This window comes from Meleagris gallopavo, chromosome 13 (assembly GCF_905368555.1).
Source record: "Meleagris gallopavo chromosome 13, MGAL_WU_HG_1.1, whole genome shotgun sequence".
NCBI lineage: Eukaryota > Metazoa > Chordata > Aves > Galliformes > Phasianidae > Meleagris > Meleagris gallopavo.
Window position 1 is genome coordinate 16,423,967 of NC_139416.1, and position 24,845 is coordinate 16,448,811.

Consider the following 24,845-nt stretch of genomic DNA (forward strand, 5'->3'; position numbering starts at 1 on the left):
TTCCATTGTGAACCTGGGTGTTGTTCACAACTCTGCATGGCAGTAGGACTATCTGGCAGCCCAGGTCTGGGCAACTGATGGGTGAGACCACTTCTGCAGTGCATTCAACATTGAATTTCTCCCTTGTCCCCAGGGAATGACTTTATCATCCCAATGCACTGTCCAGAGCTAGAAATCGCTCGTGTGGCCACCAGGATCTTAGATGAGCTGGTGAAGCCCTTGAGGGACATCCAGATTGATGACAACGAGTACGCATGCCTTAAAGCCATCATCTTCTTCGATCCAGGTATGTGACTTTCCTGCTTGCTGGAGCAAGCACAGGGCTTGAGAAGATATTGTGTTATAGGAGGATATGGGAAATAGGGCAGTGGGTGGGGAAACACAGCTCTTCCTCCTGCTTTTGCATTCCTAAGAGCAACCCTGATAGCCAGGCTGAAAACCCCTTGGCAACAGCTCTGCATTTCACCCTATTCCTGAACACTGCTATTTAGCACGTAGTAGTTCCAGCCAGATGTGCAAGCCTTGGCAGAATTCAGAGGAGTTTTGCTGCTTCTGTAGGTGGCTTCAGGAAAGCCCATTAGTCTGAAATGAAAGAGATGCCTATTAAGGACGAATATGCTCATACTGAATTATGCATTAGCTGAATTAGTTGAATGAGCAGCAGTTTGAAGCATCCATCAGAGTTCTGAGATGAGAATTAAAAACCACAGAGAGCTGTGGACTGTTCAGGGCACTGAGTACCCAGAAACATCAAGGATGTCTGTTAATGGATCTTGCTGGCAGCCAGCACCAGCGAGAGCAGAGCTGGGCAGCCCAGGGTGGAGAAGAGAGCAGGGAAACATAAAGCAAAGAAAAACTTGCTATGCATCATCCCTATAGTGTCACTCCACAAACATCCCACTCAGGTTCCCCCCAAACAAATGCCTACAGCATGCACACTGTCCCCTCAGTAGAACATTCAGCTTTAGGTGTATTGCCCTGTAGCTTGGAGCAGAGGAGGAGGAACAATTCCAAGCAGAGAGCAACGCCCTTTTGTCTTTGGCATCTACTAGCATGGAAAATTAGAGTACCATCTTCCATTAATCATTTTTTGCTGTGTTCTCTGATTTGAAATCAAGATACAGGAGTTCTACAAACATCATGAACTTTGGCTTGCCAAAGTGCCTGCTGCAAACCTGTATAGGGATGGTGTTATCATGTTGTTAGACTAATTAGCTCCTCAGCTGATTGGTATCTCAAGCTTTAGATCATTGCAACAATGAGGCACCATGATTTCATCTGAAAGAAGAGTGCCAAGTTCTACAGAAGTAAAATTCATTCATGCTAACAAGTAGGCTTATCCTTGGAGTTGCATGTTGCCATACAATAACTTGCTAACCACTCCATTTAATCTCTTGGCATGACGATCCCTAGAACGTAGTGCTTGGCCATTCTTTGTAGACTGAAGGAAATAGTCCAGTAGCCAGAAATTTGATTTAGGGTGTGAGGAAAATAGGAGCGGAAAGCTGTAAATTGTGCACTTCAACATGCCTTGAACCTTTACTTGATTAAGCAAAACTAGACCAGCAGTCCATGGAAAATGGAGGGACCATGGCTCAAAGACACGAAATCAAGAGAAGAACCTGGTGCTAAAGCTCATATATTTAAACAGATAAGTTCTAAACCTGCATGGATTTAGTGAGAAGAATTGAGATTCAAAATGTATGGGTGAAAGTCTCAGCAGTTTACAGGACAAACACAAATCAGTTTCTAAATCCTTCCTCTTCGCTTATGCACCCAGATGCATCCATCTGAATTAAGCTCTTTCTATTTGCACTGAAATAGCCTATTCCATCTGAGAAATGAAGCAATGACAGTGCATTGTACATCTGCACACAGAGATAACTGTCAGAGAGTCATTTCTATCTCAGCCTTTTCCCTCCCTGGAGCATAGTTGTCAACGTAACACTTCTTGGCTACAAGGGTCATCAATTAACTTCATTTCTTCCACTCCTCCCTAGACTGCAAAGGCCTGAGTGAGCCAGGGAAGGTGAAAAACATGCGTTTCCAGGTCCAGGTCAACCTGGAGGACTACATCAATGACCGCCAATACGATTCCCGGGGCCGGTTCAGTGATATTCTCCTGCTGCTGCCCCCACTGCAGAGCATCACCTGGCAAATGATCGAGCAGGTCCAGTTCATCAAGCTCTTTGGTGTAGCAAGAATCGACAGCTTGCTGCAGGAGATGCTGCTGGGAGGTAGGAGCGCTGCTGAGAAAAGGGTTTTATTATGAAGCCATTTAAGGGGCTTCCTGCCTACATTTTTGTCCTCTAGAGGATGTTGGTAAAGATAACATGGTCCTGGGAGGAGGGAAGTGAAGGATCAGGTTGAACTGTAGCTCGAACATGGGACATTCTCACTCAAGTCCAATTCCCAAATGGTTCCCTTCTAGCCTATCTCTGAAAATGTAACCCCAGGGACAGTTTATAGGAGTGGGTATGCTCTGTGTGCTTCACAGCAGCCATGAGCTTGACAGAGCCTACTAAATTGATGCAAGCTGCAGGGAGACAACATATTTTAGCTAGGAATATACCAAATTATATGGGAAACCGTGATAAGAGCAGTAATTGTGAAGCATACACACAAATGAACAGTGGTTGGTTATTAGCTGAAACCCCAACCAGTTGGGAGCAAAAAGGCTAAAAGAACAGAGAGCAGGAGCAGGAAGGAAACAAAGAGGAGCCAAGATATTAACCCCCACCCACACAGGTCTCCCATATTTCCTGAAAAAAGAGCCTTGTGCCTGACCATCTGGCTTCTCAGTAATGATGTGAAGAATAATGTCTTTCTTTTCCTGATCACACCGCAGGAACCACCATTGATGTCCAGTACCAGTCAGGACCTCCCAGTATCAACCTGGACCCATTGCCAGGACATGTCCTCCCAGGCAACATGAGCTCTGTGATTCACGCTGTCCCAGACCGTATGTGCCCATTTTTTTTGCTGTTAGTGTCAGCATAATGAGGGGACTGGGAGGGGGAAAGGATTAAGAAAGCATAATTAGATTTATTGATCTATTTAAGCATCACAACGAATCTGAGCCCACACCACTCCTTGTCGACTTCCTTTACTATAAAGTCTGGAGACATCTTCCAAAGAGAAGGCATGATTTTCAATTAATACCACTAATTAATTAATACCAGATGGATTTTGAGATGCTACCGAACACAAGAGTTGGGAAAAAAAAAAAGAAAAAAAAAAAAAAGAAATGAAGAGTGGTGACTGTGTGTCTATGAACACAGACAGTGCTGGGTAACACAGTTAGCAGGGGCTAGAGGTGCCCTACATAAAGCATCTTGGTTGCTGTCAACCAGAACCAAATACAACATGAACACATGTCAATCTTTAACCATTCTGGACACTGCTGCCAGGCAATGGCTCTTTGCTAATGCATTTATGCACTGTAATAGCAAATGGACCATGCTATTCACAGCTACTGTAATCATGTCTTACACACTTCTGCAAGTTATGATCATACACTTCTTACAGCATATTTTGCTATTTTTCAGCCATATAAATCTACACCGTGTTTTCTAGCTTTCTCTTTTTTTTTTTCCTTTTTCTTTCTTTTCTTTTTTAAAGCCATCTTGCACAAGGGAAATTAGAGAGATGCTGATGGAGAAACATTATGTTCTGTAAATGAAGTCCAGCTGCCAGCAGGTTGAGCTATCTTCTAAGATTGGAAGGATTGAAAAGCAATTAGGGGCAAGCATTTTCCAAGGGCAGAATAGTGGAAAGAGCTGATGTATGCCTATCAGTCCCTCTAGGCCTCATTGCAACCCAGGAAGGAAGGATGTGCCTGGACTTGGGATCGCTCCCACATGGCCCACTGCTCCCCCAGCTTCTGCTCTTTAGTTCATAGGATGGTCTGCTGATTTTATTTGGGTGCTGCTTCACTGCACAACATCCACGTCCATTTTAATTCTGTCTCTTTTCTCTCCTACAGCATCTCCTGAACCATCCCTTCCATCTCCTTCTACAAGCACAGGCAGCGAAGACTATAAACTAGGCTCTAGCGCAGGGCCCAGCGCCGTAGCACAGCTCTTACCTCAGACACTGATACCCAAGCAGGAGATTTTATAGGGAGAGGTAGAAGGAGAAGCTGGGAGCAATGTGGGAACCACACAGAATGTGAACCAGGTCCTTTCTTTTTGCAGAGGCAAAGCACAGCAATCCCCTGCCTGCCACCGGACCTGGGGGTCACGCTCTTCCCTGTCAGTGAGTAAAGCAGAGGGCACCAAGCTGCAGCAGGACTCACAGCACGGGTCATCCCACAGCTCATCCCACTGATCTCACCCTCATTTCACACGTGATTGGGGTTAATGCTCGTCTCGTAGGACTAAGACTGTAAGCTCTTAAGAGCAGGTCTTGATTGCGTTTGGTATCACTTAGCTCCCTGTGGTCAAAACCCTTTTGAAGCCTCTGGTCGCTCTCATCATAAAAACAAATACCTGATGCATCTCCTGTTCATTGGCAATGAGTACAGCCTGCATAGAATTATCAGTATGGAAAGGTCTATCCCCATTAGAAGTGTAATCACACTTAATTTTGCCACTGCAAATTAAGCTTTAGGAAGAATATCTTCCTAACTCTTTCATCTTCATTATCCTACCAGATGTGACTTGTTCCACAATAGACCAGCTAACCTTTACTTCTGCTCAGTTCTTAGTTGTGATCAGAAACGGCAAGGGCTCCACATTTTGTCATTTTCCATACTTCACAATGTACCTGGAGTCCACCCACGAGTCATTTGCCCCCTCTACTTTATTGGCATATCCATCTAAAACCACTCAGACAGCAGAAAGGAGCTCTGCATCTGACTATGGTCTGGCAAAACCCACAATGAGCAGTAAGCTCAAGAAACCACCTCTAACCGTGATACTACTTAAAACAATCCCAACAGATGACTATACAACTCAAACGTTCCTGAAGCACAGTCACTGGTACTGTGTTTATTTGTATAAATTGGACATCACTAGAAAGCAGGTTCCTGGATTTCTATGGAGCTTATGTTCCTTCCTGTAAAGCCCAATGACCTTCACCAGTCAGCTCTTGGTGCATTAAGATGGACTCGTACTGAAATGCAGGGTGCAATGGGGAATTCTTTGTTCTTGCATGGCGCATTAAACTGTCAGCCCACAAGCACCGACCCCTGCCCATCACAATGCTGAGATGACAGTGCCCAGCAAAGGCTTTGTGAGGCTTGTGAAGCACTCTGAGATCCTCAGATGGAGCACGCTACAGAAATGCAATCTCACTGAAAAAGGAAGAGCAGCCAAACCTGCCCCCAAAGGGTGTTACTTTGTACTCAGGTTATTTCTCACTGCTTGGGGAGACATTTTAGAGTTACCCTTCTACAGTGCAACAGAGGTCTGAAAACCACTGAAGACTGGGTTGATTCCACTCGGCATCTCAGTGTTTTATTTTTCTAATGCCTATGATGAATTTGACCTGATATTACATACTGATAACTTTGATTTGACACAGCTATAGCTGGAGAACAAATTCCACTGCAAGCATTCCTGCTGCGTCCATTCTTGTGTAACATCGCTTCCAGTTCCTCCATCGTGTAAACTACATTCCTTTTCTAGAAATTAAATATACATTTATACTCATTAATGGTAAGAAAATAAATCTAGTGGAAATAAATTCCATATGGTTCACAGTTCTTTAAATAACAGCTTGCCTTTCTTGTTTAATTTGAAGTTTTCAAGATTCTCTGTTGATTTGTGCAACGCAAATGCCTTAGGGATTATATACCCATAATATAAGCAAAAGAATCATCTATGTCTGCAAAATACAGCATCCTCCTGAGATCAATATAATTAACAATCTAAGACACTACTTAATAGAAGAAAATAAAGTTGATCTGGCACAAGTAGGTAACAGATTCAGGTTCCAGTGGATAGTTAGTCTGGTAGAGACTTCAGAAAACAATAATTTGTTGTCTTATGACAGGCCTGCATTTAGGGCCAGAACAGAATCACAGCAAAAGTCTTTCAGGCATCTCTACGTCAAATACCACCTCTACATTAAACCCATGTTTTTGGAAGGAACATATTTAATTTGGAGCAGTGTCAGCCATTGTTTGATATATACATAGATTACAAACCTAAGGATGCAACACCATTACCCTGAAAAGATGTAAATATGCACATATATGTGCAAAAACAAATTATACATATGGGGCAGAAGTTAATCAACTTTAAGACTTCAATTAATTACTTTATTTCTTTCTTTACATTAAAAAATTACAACGTAACAAGGGTTTGAAAAGCCAAGTAAACCTGATTTCACACACGCACACACTTGCTAAGTCACAGAGTTCATCCGTTTGAAGTGATATTTTCTGATTCTCATCAGGATATTTTATTAAACAATATACACATTGAGAGCCTCATGACAAAGCCAGACACATTTTTTTTTTTTTCCCAGCATTTAAGATGTGCAACTGAATATGCAAAGATTCCCGTGGAACTTCTGCCTTCCCCTTCACTTGTGTGAGAGATAGCTTTGTTCAATTGGCTGCAATTTCAATGGCTGTGTCCACCCAGTGTCCAGTCTCCAGACTCACACACCACCTCCCCCAAGCAAAGTGAATGTGCTACACAGTATTGCACAGTTCTGTCTGCAGGGTGATTGGTAACAAAGGGACCCTTTGGTAAGTTCACTCACACAATAGTATAAAACCTGATGAATTGAGATGCCACAGACAACTACAAAGAAATGGAGAAGCTGGTCACTGAAGAAAGGAAGCATAACTGCTGTGGTAAGTAAACTTACTAATGTAAGATTCTTGAGCACACTGAACTGCTTGAAGTGGGACAGATCATCAGCGCAACTTGCAAAGCAAAAGCAAGAACAGGACAATTTTAAGGCAAGTCCCAGAACAGGGAGCAATTTACTTTCTAGGCACGATTTCCAGCTCTGCATCAAGGCTCCTGTTTTAACCTTTATATCGTCAGTAACTTCTAGAAGAAAAAATAGTTTTAATTTTTCAAGAATCCACCTGTAGTTAAATTTCTTTACTGGCAATTTGCGTTTCATTACTTGCAGACTTACAAACGTTTCTGAGCACTACTGTTGTTTGTCAGGCCCACATAAAGCAGTTCTAGATCTATACTGTTCTCTGCTCTTGAAAGCAATTTTGGATGGAAGATGGCAAAACTGAAATTAGTCCCTTTTATTGCAGATTTTTCTACTTTGAAGACATGTTGTACTTGAGAAAGAGGCAAGCTGTGTCAGCACTAAAGGAACCTCCTCATTCTTCTCATTTCTCTGCTCCTGGGACCATGAATTAACAGTTTTTCCTCCATGTAAAGTCCAAACAATAAAAAAAAGGAGCAGAACAAGACCTTACAAAGACAACTGTTCTCAGTAGATTGATGCCAATCTGCAGTATTTTTCATTTTAACAGTCACTGGCCCCAGTTATCCCCGCTCAGAGGACAAGATACATACTTCAGAACACCTACACACTTAAGTTCCTCTAGAATCAATGCACAAGAATTGAAGATGCATATTTGAGGGCAGAATTCTGCTCTCAGCTGTTAAAAGTGTCATTTACTGAAGACTCAGAACTTACCTAAATGCCACATGAGATTAATACTGCTAAACACAAGACATGCTTCTGTGAGCCTGGGAAGACATTTGGCAGGGGTGTAATAGTGCCTCTGACATGTTATGCTGTCGTGTGCACAAGTCCCTTGAATCACTTGCATATGAAGAATGTGTGTCTGAGGTGGGACACAAAAGTATAGCTCTGTTTATTAGGACAAGCTGAAATATAAATCAAAACTGAACAAACCACTATTCCCTGAAAACTGGATTTAGAAGGCTGGGTCTCATTTGAGATCAACTTTCACCAGAATGCTTCTCCTTATGATTGACAACTGCACTTAAGTATATAATTTTTATAAAAACACACTGGTAATTCCCCAAACATTTATCAAATAAAAAGGGTTTAACAAAAAAAAAAAAAAAAAAAGCATAATTAATCTCAAAAAATAAATTACAGTAGCATGACAACATTTGGCTTCTTTAGTGTGACCACGTGCTTTTTTCTATGTTATCTTGCTGTTAAGACCATTACAGATCCAGTTTGTGTCTCTGAAAGATAATGAGATGTCTGTGACGATAAACGTATAAAACTCTGCTTGCTACAAGCAAATGTCTGGTATCAGTTTCACCTGGTCACAGATTATATGTAGACAGCCTTTTCTGGCCCCAAATAAATATTATATAGTATTCTTGCAAGTTCCAGCATAACTAGACTCAAACAGAAAATTCAGGTCCTCCTTTCTTTGATCTCAGTAGGATTTGTCTGATCCTAAATCCTGCAAAAGGATTAATCCACAGGAGTGAAGGTTGACCCCCAAAAACAGATTTCATTCCTTCCCATCGCAGTCTCCGCTCCCATGTTGGCTTTTCACTCTTCAGTCTTTCAATCTCCTGTATACAAACAGATGTGCAGTGACACACTGTCCAAAGTCTACAAGTAATTACCAAATCTGATGATTTCACATTCTTTTAGTTTATAGAGAGCTCACTGGTGTCTTACTGATATTTATTTAACACAAACGAAATGAGAAAAGCTGATTCAGCCCTGCAGGTAGACAGAGGAAGACTTAAAACACACAATACATACAAGACAGGCTGGCCTATCTCTACCTTTTCTCTCAGCCCTCCAAACTGAAAGACAAAATGGGCAGAAAAGCTGATGCTAAAACTAAAAGATCTTCACACAATATACCTACACCAAATGTTCTTTACTCTTTTAATGGCATCAAGTAATAAGGCTCCCAAGAAGATGCTTGTATTGTAATTACTGAAGCTAGGCTTACTCTCCCAAATGCATTTTGTTTTCTTAATTTCCCACTAATGAAGGCCAGATATTTACTGATTTGTTTTTCATTTTGTAACACACAAAGGCCTTTAATACAGGAGTACTCTTTAAACAGCCCCAGATGAGAAAATTCTAAATAGCCACAGTGTTCAAATTCCTTATGTTTTGAGTCAATTATCTGGCATCAAATATCCTCTCAAGGCTTGAAACTGCACATCACAGGCCAAGGGGATCAAATGTCCAAACTATGGTTATATTTGAACAAAATATATCAAAGTAGAGAAGAAATGTGAAGAATTAAAACAAAACAGCTGAGGAAAGCTGTTCATTTCAGCTTTCCTCATTTCAGGAGTTTCTGAAGGCTGAGAAGTCCAAACTGAAGTCAGAAGTTGTGCAACATGCATAATTGAAAACCTAACTATAAAATTGATGTCAGAAAAGGAAACAATGCAAGAACATCTGCTAGAAAGCATAAATCAAAGTAGTTTCTCAATTTTATGAGTGAGACTAAAAATTGTGATTCATTTCAGAGTTCAGGTTTTGTACAAAATGAGAGTTTTCCCCCATGTAAATCAAATTAGATCTAACCACATCTTTCTAGAAGAATTGTTACTATACACAAAAGTAGCAATCTTTACCGTTTCATCATTGCATATGGAGTGGATTTGGGTGCCAAACATGACTGCAGTGAAAGTGAGAAACAGAAAACCCTCAAGGCACAAGAAGATCATCAGGATCACAGTTACAGGTGGAGAGAAGTCACTGCATTCTGTGAAAACAACATATTTAGTTATGAAAAAGAATACATCTGCAGAGCATGTTCATAGTAAGTTATTTCCTCTTCAATAAACAGCAATAAAAGCTGTTTGATTCTTGAAACATGTCACAATTATAAGAAACTTAACAGGCAGGAGAACATCTTTAAGACCTCACAGGAAAAGGCTAAAGTCTCATAACACGTCACACAAGGGGTTGAAGTAAGTGGAAGTGATGACTTTTCCTTAGTAACTTAGTGAAAGTTAAGTGTTTGCTTACCAGTCCACTGCCCTCGGACACAGGAGAAAAACTGAAACCCACACAGTATGAGCGCATGAGCTGAAATTAGGGCTATATACATCTGGAAATGAGAGAGAGTGCTTACTTGTGACTGCTGCCAGGTAGTAAACCAGACACTGTTTTCAGCCAGCCTTTACCACTCCACAGCAAATATACTTTCCTATTTCCAATTTTAGTTCAATGCAATGATGTACAAACAAACTCTAATTAAGTTTGAATCTAAAAACATGGGCAACGATGAATGTTTATAAAGATTAGCTCCATCACTCACACTACAAGTTCAATATCAAATCATTACTATGTAAAACAGCAAAATTGAGATGACTTAAAATAACAGCACTTTACAAAACAGGTTAAAATGAATATGGACAGAAATACCTGGAGAATAACTTGGATGGGTGGAAAAAAGAACAACAAAAATAATCACAAAGTAACTTTGCCCTTAAGCCATTACTCTCTACAAACACAATCAAAATAGTTACATCGAAGGTAGATTCGTACTAAAATCATGCTGCTGTTGATTTTCCCTTACCGTAAACAAAACAAAAAATCTCTGGTTCTTCTCCCCCACACAGTTATTCACCCAAGGGCAGTGGTGATCCATCTTTCGAATACATCGTTTGCAAATGCTAGGGGAAAGAAAACAAGACTTTAGTTGAGAAACCAGAGCTTGTACTTTAAAAGAGAAATAAACGTTTTCAGTGGCCAGGAGATGATGCACTGAAATGAATTTTCTTGATGAACTGAAAAATGAAAAAGTCAAATATTTCAAAAATTCATCTTACATCTGGCTACACAGCACCAAAGGGCTCAATTCTCTTATATCCATGCCCACCTGCAGACAAATATTAACTGCTGTATGGGAGAAACAGTGCTGAAAATGTGTTGAACTTCTTCCCTGTATCAATAGCTTAAGATAAGCACAGACTCAGAGTGTTTCACATTTTCCTGCAAAACATTCAAAACGTTACTCATTTTCATTTCAGCAAATATAGAGCTCAATAAGCCTCACAAATTCAGGCACTATTATTCAAAACATGTGCTTATTTATGCATAATATCTATGAATGCTTCAGCAACAAGCCACAAAATAAAGCCAGATTACTATTCGAGTGGAGAAAGTTGGAAAAAAAGCAGCTTTCCCATGCCCAAAGTAATTTTTAAATCACTGCATATGGATGACTACAAAGTAGTGGAGGAAGAAGCAGAACACACTTCCATGCTGGTAACAGGAAGGGATCCCAAATCTCACACAGCCCCTCTGAATTCCCTTTGCTCTGGGCTACCACGACCCACCCCTACATTCCCACTGCTTCTTGTTTTATCCATGACAACTCCTTTGATGAAAATCACTGTTCGAACAGCGCCATTCTCACACAAGAACACTACCATGAGGAAACACAGCTCAGAAGAAAACAGGTATGATTCATGACAAGATGTTCAGAAGGCTCTCCAAAAGATTCTCCTTCCAGAGCACGAGCCTTTACGTTCAGCCTCCTGTTAATTCTTGAGTTGTAAGGGAAAGATGAGCTAATGCTCATCACCATGACCATGCAAGTCATGGAACACAGAAAATACACTGCCACTCTAAGTACACTATCAAGGTGAAGGACTGAGTAAAATTATATCCGGATTCAAATCAAGTCAACCACTTCAAAGGATGGGAAGTGGGCAGGAATCACTTTTGCTCATTCAGTATTTCTCACAAGCCTACTCAGCTCCCCCAAGACATCAGATGCCTGGAACCTCACCTTCATTTCTAATTTAACACCACAATTCAACAAATGCTTCCTGCCATCAAACTGGCAGCGATGCTGAAAACAGTGGCACAGCTTTCCTCCCACCCCAGCCATTTGTATGCTGTTACTTCCCTGGTTCCAGCACTGACATTCATGCAGCAAGAGTTCGGGGAAATCGCTCCATTTGCTGCAATCTGGGTCATTTCATCGTACAGCTGCGTGAACCCTGATGCCTGCATGAGAGGAAGGAGCAGCATGGCAGTAAGAAGAAGAAGTTGCAGACAAAGGAAAGTCTTCTCCAGCCTGCTGAATGCACTCAGGCAATTGCAGATGCAATTGCAGTTTTGAATGCCAAGGATAAGATTCGGGAAGACACAGCCAGTGGCTTAACAGAAATTGGCCTGGATAACAGAAATTCACAGAAAAGCTGAAGCAACCATCTCAGTGACTTGATTCTGAGTATCAGTTCTCCACGCAGAAACACAGGCACTCAGAACAGGGTGGAAATAACAACAGCTGTCCTTCTGCAGAAACAATACAGCATTCACTCAGCATAACCTCCTCCTTATGCTGAAAGTGTTAACTGCTCAGTAAAATCTTGGTTTCAAGTGTTCAAGAGGCCAGATATCCGAGTTGTAAACAAAGGTTTCTTGTTTGTTTTCCCATCACTAACAGTACTATGAAATTATTTTTCTTCCTCAAAAGAACTCCTGCAGTGTTGCACAACAATTTTCATAACTACATCATAAGAGTCTCTTCTGTTAACAATTTGCTACTCCAAATCTGCACTGTGGCTTTGAGTGCAACTGTTTCTCAAAAGGAACTGACTTCAATTGCATTTTCAACTCTCTTTTTATCAGCAAGTTGCCAATTTGACTACTTGGGACAAGACCATCTTAATATACTCAGAATGGGTTTGTAAGTCAATAAGAAGCTGGCAGTATAATCAAACTAACTTCTTTGTTTCCTATATGGAACACAGTGCTAAATCCATGGTAAAGAGACAGATTCTAGTAGGGGTTTTCCAGCCCATTTACCTGTCCATACAACATATATTCAACATTCAGAAAACTGCAGGAAAAAAAACCCAACTCTTTCGTTTTCACTTATGAAAAGTTAACAAACTACTAGCAGCACGATATGGCTAACACAAAGAAAGACAGTTAAACTGGATTTCCAACTGCTGAGAAAAGCATGACAGCAGGCTCACAAAACACTTTCAGGTTCCACCTTTCAGAACGCAGAACATCTCACAAAGTATCTTACCAAAGCATAGAAAAGTTAAAAAAAAAATAAAAATCACAAGGTCACACAATCATAGAATGATTTGGGTTGGAAGGGACAACTTCTACTAGACCAGCCTGCCCATGTAGAATACTAATTATTCCATCAGCATTGCCTTCTCTGGGATCCCAGGCTACTGAAACACCCAACGTTGCTGTGTCTGCAGGAGGAGGCTCAGATGTAACAGAGCAGCTCTACAGTTTCATCTGAAACCCCCAGGGTTGTTGATCTACCATTCAAGCAGTGCCTATGCACACAGCTGCATGGGCTCTGGGCTCTTCAATTCTCCAGCTTCTTTGTTCATATGTAGAGTTCAACATAAAATGTCTTCATTTTCCAAATTAGAAAATTCTATAGGGATTGAAGATGTGGGAAACACTTTCCAGAGATACCTGTAAAGTCTGTAGGAGCCAGCCTAAATCTGCCATGAGCAAATTAACAAGATCCAACCTACACTCAGCAGAGCCTCTGGGTATCCCTTTGCTGCATCCCAGGAACACAACACAATCTGAACAGATGGCACAAAGCTGTTCTGGTTCCCCATAGGATAACAGTTTATATTCTAGCACAAGAAAGCAGCTGCATTGCTTCCACCCCCAAGCCTGCCCAGCTAACAGCACAGCTGTGTTCATGTAACGCTCTGCTGGAGCTAATACTGCCAGCCAGAATCAAACTCATTGCACATGAAGCCATGCCTGGTGTCTGCATCCATGCCACAACTAACCTGAAACAAAGAGAAATCTACCGAAAGATAATTTTATACAAGGCTATTTATATATGACACCTTTCCACTCGCATCCCAGATACAAAAACCCACTCACATCTGAGATGAGTGCAAGATTTCAGTGCCAAAGCAGAGTATTTATAATGGAAATAGCTTTTCAGCTGTAACTTTCACACAGATATGTGACACACAGTGAGACATTTAATTTAGAAACCACACATTTACAGAACATGTGAAGTGTCCTGACAAGACTTCTGTTCTTTTGAAGGCTACTAGCTCAGAAACTTAATATGCCACATAATTCAATACATATACTCTTCACACCTAGAAAGAGAGACCAGAAACATTTACATATTTATGTGAGCCTAATTATGCAGGCATATCTATTTTTCAACACGCACAATAAATATCAGAAATGCACATTTATACTGCCTGAAAATTCAGAAGACTGAGAATTGATCAACAATGTGCATATTTACTATCCCATGCATAGCCCTCTAAGTTCAAATTACCATCACTTTGATTGTAATTAAAATGAATATTCAACAAACAGAAATACATTTAACTGACTATTCATAAAACTTTGAGAAAATAAGGAACCAATTTAGGTTAATCTCAAGTGAAGCACTACAAAATCTAACAGTATTTTCTTGATTTAAGATTGAAGGAGTCACTCATTTCATTAGTTTCTATCTGAAAAATTCCTTGAGATTCTTGCCTTTGCCCCCCATTACCAACGTGTGCCATAATTAGAAATGATGCAAAGGAAAACAGATTTTAACAGCATCTCTTGCTTCCTTCCCCTCATCCACGCTCATGCTATAGTAGAAAACATTCTGCAACGTATAAATCTCTGAAAACTTTATTGAATATCAAAAATATCTGTGAGGAAAAATTGACATATAAACCAGGAAGACACACCATGAATAAATGCTTTAAAAAACAAACCAACCAGGGCATACCTGCAATGGTGTGCACGTTCAGGTTTGATACTACAGCACTTCGGACATTTGTAGATCACTTCTCCTGGTTTTAGTTGCAAATTATCCATGTACTCTTTAGTGGCATTTCCTTTGGGTACAGCCCCCTGAAATTATTTCAATTAAAACAGAAAAAGCTGCTTAAATGGTATGAAAGTGTTTAATAATACATTTTATAGACTCCATACCAGTAATCTCAGGATAATTGCTGAAATAAGTTCATTTACTTGAAGTTAATCTGCCATAAGCCAGAACCACTTCAAATGAGCAAGCTATCATGACCTCAAGGTCTATTTCATTTCAGCAAGACACAGCTATAGCCAAGTACTGGCATACTTCTGCCACAATCATTTGTTGCTTAAATAGAATGAGGAGGAAGATACACCATTACATGCAAATGTGGGCACTACAGGTACAATATTTGCTTATAAGTTACTCCAAGTTTAGCACTAAAAAGAAATATGCTTTCACATAAACGTGACATTCTATTGTTAGGCTAAACCATTCACAAAAGCCATAAACTCAGCAACTACTTGAAAGATTTTATTTCAACTCTCCAGTTCCAAGCTTTTGCTACCCATTCCACGTAAACAAGTTTTTAAGAACCACGTCTTCTTTTTTTCCCTTTACACCCAAGCTTTTAGCTTGCACACCTCCAGTATAACCACCATCAGCTTCTCCATTTTGGACCCAGCATTTCCTTCTGCCTGTTGCTACTGTGAAAGATCTTCATGGCAGACAGCTGAAAGAACCACTTCAGAAGAAAAATAAACCACCAGGGAAAGAAATCATGTTTTAATTGATTAGTTTTTCAAATTGTTCATCAAAATGCTTCACTAGCAGCTGTTTTGACACAAAGGGCAATGATGAACAGTGAGGAATTGGCAGGATTGCTTCTTCCAGTAACAGTATCAGAGGCAATGGATAACAATCTTGCATTTATACTGTTTGAGAGACTTGAGTTCAAGTCCTGCCCCAGATAAACTCTGCAGCACAACAAAGCTCTTTGGCTAAATGGGGCTTTAAACGTGAACCAGCTGGTCTTTGAAGAGGCACAAACTGGAAGAGAGCTTCTTAAAGACCATCCTGTATTGCTGAAGTGGTTTTTTTGCAATATATTATATATACCTTAAACATTCACATTTAACTTATGATAGTACTTCAGTGTAGAAATGGAGAACTATCTCAAAGACAGACGTTACTCCTAAATGCACAAATTTATCTTGTTCCAGGTGAATCTATGCTTATAAAACATCTCACAAATTCACCTACTCATCTGTACCTAAGCACAGCATCTTCAGATCATTCCTTTAGCATTCTGATGATAAAAAACACTCTACTTATATATTTTCTACTCTCAGACTGCTGCTAACTCCTTCCAATTAAAAAAAAAATACAGCTATGACAGTATGCTGTAATTCACATAAGTTTAGAGGTGATATATTCTTATTTCCTTCAATCTTAGTTTCTATCACATAGTCATGTCTTCCATGCTAAGAGAGGGGAGGAGAGGAGTGAATAAAAAAAGAGTAGTGATTCATCTCTTGCAGTGAGAGCAACACAGGTCTAGAAAGAGACACAGTTTTACCAGTGCATATTTTGAAGTAACCTATCCTTAAACTGTATTAGCTGTCAGTCTGCAGAAGTCATAACATTTTAATCAATTATTCCATAAACTGTTTCAAAGTCCTAGAGAAAATAGTTTTCCCTCCCCTCATCCCTCTTCCAAAGATTTATTACTTAGAAGTAATAGATCTAAGTACAAAATAAACAATTTAATCTCTTGAATTCCTAAATTAAAAGTCCTAAAAGTGAATAGTTTTAGGACCTCTCACAGCTATTGTCACAACAGCGGGGCAGTTAAACTTACACTTTCCTTCCACTGACTCTAAATATCCACAAGAGGCAATGCATGAATGATGTAGTACAGTGAGTATGTGACTGAGGTTTTTCAGCATGTCTACCTCTGATTTGTGGTTTCATTCACATAAAAACAGGTGAAGTGTAGGTATAGTCCCTCCAACTCGAGGAGTTTGGGTCTAACACTATTTTCCCTAGTAAGAGGGAACAAATACCAAATTTCTCTGCTGCTGATGAGTGATATGAAAGAATACTCCAACACCAAGGAGCAATTGCATACTTACTGGATCGGTTAGCATGGTTCTCAGATGCGATGACAAAGCTAGCACTGCCAAGCAGTTAAAGAGAACACCGTTGATCACAGAGTACCAAAAGTCTTTGGAAGGCAGCAGCATGACAAAAGTCACTACGAAGTCTGCATAGACAACCAGAAGCCACGTCATTATAGCACAGACCATACCACAGCCATCTCGGATGAACCAAACCCTCTCTGCCATGTCGGCCTCTGAGGAAGAGGAATCATAGCTGTCATTTTCAGCAAGAAGTGGGTGGTGCTCAACATCACGGAATCTGTGCCCCGATGACTGCATGGTTCTCTGGACTTGCCCTGCAGGAAGCAAAGATACCATTATTACACATGAGGAAACCAGAAACGTGGGTGCTCTCCTTTTCCATTTCTGTAAAATAAAACACATTCAGCTTCAAAGCAATGAATGGGATTGCATGATCAAAACTTAACAGTTCTATGGCTGTTAAGTCATAGAGATATAAAGATGATAAAGATTAAATGTTTCTATGAGACACTAATTTACAAAGTTTCAGCAATAATTTTGTAAGCTACTTCATTAGTGTTCTAATTCCAGAACTTATTTTTATCATGTTAATTTGACGCTTGATAAATGGATTTCAGAACAACCTTAATTCCACCTTGCTATCCCTGTAAACTACTCATCTCTTTTTGCTAAAAATGTAACCTCTTTCTTTTAGCCCTAATCATTGCAAATGGCAAACTCTTTGTCAGATTACAGTTTATGTCTCTCAGAAAATTACAAACTGTGACATTTGCCTTTACTGCTTCATAACTTCAGAGAAAAGTAGAATACCAGTGCTCCAGAACACTGTTAATAAAAAGCAGACCAAGTTTGAAAGCAACTAAATTTGTTGACAGAAATGCAATTGTATTTAAAATTTAAAAAACCAACAAGAAAACACCCACAAAAGCATAACCACACAACAAAAATGCTACAAAAAAAGAAGACTGGATAACTGAGAAAAACATCTCAGATCAGACCAGACCTAAAGGAAACAAATGGCAGTGGTTAAATTAGCACAGCAATGGATTGCATGAACCAGATTTTCAAAGAACACATTCATTAATTTAATTTCATCAAAATGCTCTTAAGGCTTTGTTGTTGTTCCAATGTGAAACAAAAACAAGATTCAAAACTGTATCAGATTTCATGAAAACAGTTATTTTTCAAACATCTCTAGCCAGCAAAGACACACAATGGCAGCAGAGAAGTGCTGTCAACAACCAGAGACAGCTTAAACATTAAGATTGGGCTCTTACCTTGAAGCATACTGTGTTCCAAAAATTATATTGATTCATGCTATTAAAACCCATATCAAAGAGAGCTGTGAAAGCATTATATTGATTGGTGACAGCTATGAAGAAGTCTCAGGTTTTTCTCTGTAATAAAGGTAGTCTGTATGAGACTTTGGGTTATATCCCAGGACTCTGAATATAGCCTGAGAGGGGCAAAGCAACCAGCACCAAGTGAAAAGCCTCACAATGGAGACGGCTTTCAAATGAAGCTCTATGTTTTTAGAACCTTCAAAAATCTCACAGTCCTACCTACCAGGAATCATGAATGATAAACACATTCTGCTTAACAAATGCTTCTGGCCCTTAAACTTTAATGGTTAGAAATAGGCAGGAATCATCTCAAAGACTTGAAATGAAAGCAAATATATGCAGATTACAGTGCAGAGATTCCAAAGTCACATTTAAAATAGGTGCTCCTCCAAGATCTCTTTGCTGCATAGATGTTTCCAACTATTTGAAAGGAGTCAATGAAGCAAAACAATCAAGCTTCCAGTTCTGAAGCTTCGAACAGAACACAAATTTAAATTCCATCCAGAGAGGGTGCAGTACCTCCAGTAGAAATGTGCAATTATTTTTCAATCAAGGCAAGTTTTCAGCTGCTCAGACCAACAAGTTATCATCATAAATCAGGACGTCAAGATTCGGAAAAGAAATAAGTCAGTACTGCATACTCCCTGACAAATGTGAATTTTAGATTAATTCTGCAAACAACTACTCCAGCATGCAAACAGAATGGCGTGAAATTGCTATATTCAATTTGTTAAATTGTTTAAAAAACACCCAAAACATTTTTAACACAACAGGAAAAACGAAAATTAAAAAAGAAAAAACAACAAAACCATACCTCACAATTGTTTTGTATGTTATTCTGACATCATGTCCTTCCTTAGGGCTACACTAGGATATTCATAGTCATATCCAATGAAATCTGAAAAGACATCATCACAAAACTGATTAGTAAAGCACTTTTGCTTTATCAGGAAAATGTTAAGCAGAAACAATGTACTACCATAGGAGTATACTGCATGTAAGTTCAGCAAGCAAGCTTCTGACCAGAGGGGATAAAAGTCTTTTAGACTTTTTAAGTTATCATAAAAATCACTCTAAAAACCTCTAGACAGTGTTGCAATTAACACTGTATCCATCTTGTTCTTTTTTTTTTTGTTGTTTGTTTGTTTGTTTTTTTAAGATCACAAACTAAAGTAGCCAAAAAGTTTGGGTTTCCTGTTTGCTGTTCCTCTATGAATAGGAGATAAAATATGCAAAACCAAACAAAAAAACCAACTTGACTTGATGGACTTCATTGCTTAGAGCAAGGTTTTTGTTAACAAGTATGCTTACCATTATTTCTGTAATTCTAACATACGCTAGGAGCAAATGTTTTAAAACTAATTACTAATCCAAACAGGGACAATTTAAAATAAAGAAGCTACTCTTTCCAGAATCTGTATATAAAAGAAAATGCTCCACCATTATGCCAATGGAAATATGCATTTAGAAAGTCTAACCACGTCTTATTTCACAATACAAATGTTTCACCAACTTTAATCACGTTCCTTCCTTTTCATTGGGATGTAACACTCAAGCTGAAGACAGCCTGTGAGAAGCGAGAGCATTTCTTTTAAACAGCCTAGAAGTTCATAACCATTTTCATAACGAATGGGAACACATTTTATTTAGAAAATCAGGTACTTCAAAGCTTGAAAAGTGTCAGCAGTTTCATTCTGGAGATGCCTTCCAGTACCTGAAGAGAACATAAAACAGGAAGGGGAATGGCTGTTTACAAGGGTGGATAGTAATAGGACAAGGGGAATGGTTTTAAACTGAGACAGTGGAGGTTTAGGTTGGATATTAGGAGGAAGTTTTTCACCCAGAGGGTGGTGATGCTCTGGAACAGGTTGCCCAAGGAGGTTGTGGATGCCCCATCCCTGCAGGCATTCAAGGCCAGGCTGGATGTGGCTCTGGGCAGCCTGGGCTGCTGGTTGGTGACCTGCACATAGCAGGGGGTTGAAACGAGATGATTATTGTGGTCCTTTTCAACCCAGGTCATTCTCTGAATCCCCACGTGGCATTTGGAACAAGGGAAGTTATACCAAGACAGACTTCCCCTGGAAACGAGAAGACTCATGTCTTATTTAAACAAAATTGTATCATCTATAGAAGCCTAAAAGGTAATGAATATTCCTCTTAATGCACGTATAACTGAGCAAAGCTACTGAATTCTGTTTTGCTTTATGAATAACCTTTTATACTCTTGTTAAACAAGGTTTCACAATGTTGTGACAACTAGGATCATTAAGTTGTCACTGACGTGGCATTTTGAGGAAGTGAAGTAGAAGCTCACAGAGCAAAGAAAGGCTGAGTACATCACGTTAGCTTGCAGCATCACCCACCCATTCCCTGAGTTGAAGATGACAAGCAATTGAAGAAGACATGTTAAGCCTCTGCAGGTAAAATATTGAAGTCAGAGGAATCATTTGAAATTATTAACAGAGAACTCAATGACAAGACAGGGACATGATTTGTTTGGTCAGTTCCCTAATCCTCACTGCAGCTGTGTGTGATATGTCAGTGTTTCTTGCAGCATCTCCTGTTCTTGCTTTACATGGATGTGCCATCACAGGTCAGCTTTTGCAAGAATAAAAGGCACAGTTGTTCTGATGTGACTCCTCCCTGCCTGGCCATTTTTGCTACTTCTCTATAGCTGCCTGCCCCATTACTCCCTGTCTTGGCCCCTTCAAGGAGAGAAGGATCAACAGTTGAAAAGCACTGACACTTTATCAAGCACCATGTATCCCCACCAAGACACTCACAGCTTTCCTGTAGGTGGCTGATTTATTCACTGCACTGTTTGTCCCCGTCAACTGTGTTTGTCCCCCTTTACACTGTGTCTCTGTTAAACAGAGTTTAAGTACAAACATCCAGGACAAAGCAAAATGCTTTAAACCTAATATTTTCAAACAATGGTTTTTAATTCGGCCTTTTTCATGTATCTATCATTGGAAGATAACATTGGATCATTCAACATTTCATGCAAAACATAATCCCTTTACACAGGTGATTATATTAAATTTAATCTAATGCAATTCCACTGTTAGGTGTTATTTGAAATTCTCAGGTTAAGTATATCTTATCTGACCTACATCTCATTGTTAACTAAATGCAGGCACAAACAGCAGGCACTTTATTGGAATAACAAGAGTATTAAGAAGTGACAAGCAGGCTGCTTAGAAAGCATGGGGAAATATGAAGAAAAACTGAAGTTATGTTAAAAAGTCAAAATCAGTGGATAGATGGTCTTGTAAAATGACTGTGCCTGAAATGCTTGCAGTGTTCCAGAGGGGCTAAAGAAGAGCCACTGCAACAGCAAATCTCCCATCTGTAGGCTTACTGGAATAAGGTCACATGGATTTCAGAAAGATGAATGGTATCGTACTACTACTGCATTGGCAAGCCCCTCAGCTGTCCAAGAAATAAGAAAAAAGGGCACTCTGAAGTCAACTCCAGTCCTTTCTCGCTGTTATTTTTTTGAGGAAGACAATTCTCTCTAGGCCTAGAAATAAAAAAAAAACAACTTTTTTCACTGATATACAGATAAGAATTGATATGCAGGTCTAAAATCCATCAGCCGTCAAAACTCAAATGTTTTGGGGTCACTTTATAGCTGCACAGTGGACAGCTCTTTAGATTCCTCCTATTTCATTGACAACGCAGTAAAGAGAACTCTTTTCCTTCAGCTTTGCTGACTAAATACTGGTAAGTCAGAAGTGGTAGGGATGCTATCAGGTATCACACACTTACATAAGCAGTGCTTACATAGGATCGATTCAAATCCTGCATAGAAAACACAGTGTTGGTGGCAAATCAAAAATCACAGAATGGCAGTTTAACCATTAACTTCAAAAACTGCAAAATTTAAAAGCACACCAAATGGGCAAGTGTACTATTGTGCCCATTACCACAGGCAATTTGGACCATTTGTTGCTGATAGATACCCATCAGATAACAACTAAACTACCCATGTCTAATCTGGGTGACTAGCTTTTCATTACAGAAATCCAAACTAAAAAGCCATTTAATAAGTAAACTATGGCTTGTTTCGACTTCTCTCAGTGACTGAACCAGCAAACAACCTCAAAGCAAACAAATAAAACTGCTCCAGTAACTCCATCAAGCAGTAACTCTATGGAAAACACTCTTCAGCCCAAGCAACAGTCCTACTATGTATCAACCCTCAATCAGTCCAACAACAATCAACTATAACCCCAATTCTGTCCCATGCTCTCAGTGACAAAGCTGACCATCTCTCTAAAATCCTTCTTTTACATGCTTTATACCATATTTGTCTCATGAATGCCTCGTTTATGCTTTGCTGCCCTTCCTTGTACTAAGCAATATATCCTCTACTATGGGCACAATTTACAGTGGAAACGTATAACAAATGTGATGCTGTTTGCATGCACAACTGGCAGCAAATTCAAGAGATGATCTTCATTCAGTATGTACTTAACAGTGAAGTTTAAAGCCACTTCTCCTTATGCCAGTTTTATACAGCAAGTAGAAGGACACTAAAAAACAGTGGAAGTTTCGGTTTTCAGCTCTGAAAAGGGAACGTGCTTCTCAGAAATAGAAGGGGAACACAGAAGCAACAAAAGCACAAGTATGGATGTTTTACTGGGAAGCCTATCATCTAATTACTCATCTCTTTACAAAGATCCCCACAACCCAGGAATGTGAATTCTGGGCAACACAAGTAATGCAAAATACAAGAAAAATCCTGGAAGCCTTCAGAACGTTCATCTATATGATGAATTAAAGCCCTTTGCTCATCAGCAATAAATTTGATTAGAGCTGCAATATTAAGTCACTTTTCTACGTGCACCAAAACTCTGAGTAACACCTGAGATGCTCAGCAAGGTATCTTTTTTTTTTTTTTGAGAACAGCTTTTTTCCTCTATAGATGTGGAAGGGGAAGAGAATGCATTTCACAAGACTTAAGTGCTCAGCAAAGAAATACAGTAACTAATTTACCATGAGTTCACTAGCCTACAAGAGCAAGGACAAAACAGTTTTTGGACTCAAGAACAAACCCTGTCCTTCACCCAAGGACGGACACGAGCACAATTAACATGAGTAATGGCCAACCTTTATAGCTTACCTACATTGGAACAGGGCCACAAACTCAAATTGAGATTAGACTCTAGAAAGCTTAAACAACTACCAGCGTTGTTGCGTGGAAGCTGGAAGCTTTGCTCTTCTGTCAATGACAAATGGATGTCACTTTTTACTTGAGAGCACAATTTTTTGTTGCAACTTTTGCATTTTTCACATTATGCAATATCCTTACATTCATTTGAAGACAGTTTGCATATCACCATCGCTGACTGCACTGCAACCTCAGGCTAGCAACACAGTTTTCCACCAGTTATATCCCTATACACATGTGATTTTCCCTTCAAGGTTCCAAGCAATGTCACAGATCAGAGCTGAAATATTTCCACTGCTAATTATCAGTATGGATTAAGAGTGTTAAAGCCTTTTTTTTTTTTCCATATCAGATAAAAACAAACTGTTCTCACCGTTCTTTGGCCTTTCAACCACTGCAGCATGCAAACCATTTGCTCCCCTACAGTTCTATGCCCTCATCAAAGGCATAAACAGGAAAATCGCGAGGAAAATACGGCACAAAATGTATTAATTTAGAGAAAAGCAAGAGGATTTTAAAGAGAGATAGAAATCGCTATCAGTGTTTTAGCCCCAAGGAGCTCATTGAATTCAACCCAATTATGTCTTCGCAGCGTAACTCAGCACCAGATCCCCTCCCGAAGCTCTCAGGACTCTCCCAGCTCTCGGTCTCAACGCCTCATCCATCGCCCGAACCCGTTCGGTACCCTGACGGGAACCGGTTCCCCGACGGCTGAGAAGGAGAGCACCGGAGATGCATTTACCTCAGGGCGGCGGCCCCGCTGCCCTCAGAGCCGTGATTGGCGCCGTGCCGGCGGCGCGTCGGGCCGAGCCGGGGCCGAGCCCCCCCGCGCCGGGCCACCGCGGGCGCCACCGTGCCCCTACCGCCGTGCGCTCCGCGGAGCCCAGTGCTCCCGGAAGTGGGCAGGGTAGCGCCGCAGGAGGCGGAAGTCGAGCGCTCCCCACTGCGCAGGCGCGGCGACAGGCAGGGCTCGGCTCTGGGATCAATGCGCATGCGCCGACGGCAGGAGAGGCGTGTCGAGTGCAGGGCGCGTGCGCACAGCGCAAGGCGGGTCGTCCTTGGCGCCGGCTGTGGGATGGGCGGGTAGTGCGCATGTGTCGGTGATGGAGCGCCCGAGGGAACAGTGGGCTGCTTGATGGGCAGCGCGAGATGCGCTTCGTCCTGCTGTTGGAACGAGACATTTTCCTTCCCTGTGTCTGAAAAAAGAGTTGCTTGTGGCTGAAAACGCTATCTCTGAAACGATATCTCTGCGATATCAAAGATTACAGAGTGAAGCTGCACAAGGCGGCTCAGAGAGACGCCTGAGCTGCTGTGCTTCTGTGACCTGAGACACCCGGGCACGACCTGCCACAGCCTGCCAACCTGCCACTGCCTCCCCAGCCCCAGGCGGCTGGGCCAGGAGTGTTTCTGTGAGCACATCCTCTGCCCCTTTGAAGCCCTTGAAACCCCTTTGGAATTTGCCTCTGAAAACGAGGTATAAAGCAGCTAAGCTAGCACTGTGTGAGACG

The 24,845-nt window shown here is 40.6% G+C and overlaps 2 protein-coding genes across 7 annotated transcripts in view; one reads left to right on the plus strand and one right to left on the minus strand.

Annotated features, from left to right (window-relative positions):
- LOC100540396 (hepatocyte nuclear factor 4-beta-like) overlaps positions 1 to 8,025 on the plus strand; it is a 38,732-nt gene extending 30,707 nt beyond the window's left edge. For 5 of the 6 annotated variants that reach the window (XM_085234666.1, XM_003209879.5, XM_085234664.1 and 2 more), the window contains 4 exons: positions 134 to 286; positions 2,001 to 2,237; positions 2,849 to 2,962; positions 3,986 to 8,025. In XM_085234666.1, coding sequence (XP_085090792.1) covers positions 134 to 286; positions 2,001 to 2,237; positions 2,849 to 2,962; positions 3,986 to 4,122 — 641 coding nt within the window. In that variant the 3' untranslated portion in view covers positions 4,123 to 8,025. The remainder of the gene's footprint in view (positions 1 to 133; positions 287 to 2,000; positions 2,238 to 2,848; positions 2,963 to 3,985) is intronic. The other variant, XM_085234668.1, reaches the window with a different exon arrangement.
- ZDHHC7 (zDHHC palmitoyltransferase 7) lies at positions 6,244 to 24,274 on the minus strand. The gene is made up of 8 exons (XM_010718103.4): positions 24,080 to 24,274; positions 18,976 to 19,059; positions 16,810 to 17,132; positions 14,648 to 14,772; positions 10,472 to 10,568; positions 9,919 to 10,000; positions 9,522 to 9,652; positions 6,244 to 8,489 (listed from the first exon to the last, which is right to left on the minus strand). Exons 3-8 carry the CDS (start codon positions 17,113 to 17,115, stop codon positions 8,313 to 8,315), a joined length of 918 nt encoding a protein of 305 aa, XP_010716405.1. The 5' UTR covers positions 17,116 to 17,132; positions 18,976 to 19,059; positions 24,080 to 24,274; the 3' UTR covers positions 6,244 to 8,312.
- Positions 24,275 to 24,845: the final 571 nt, after the last annotated feature.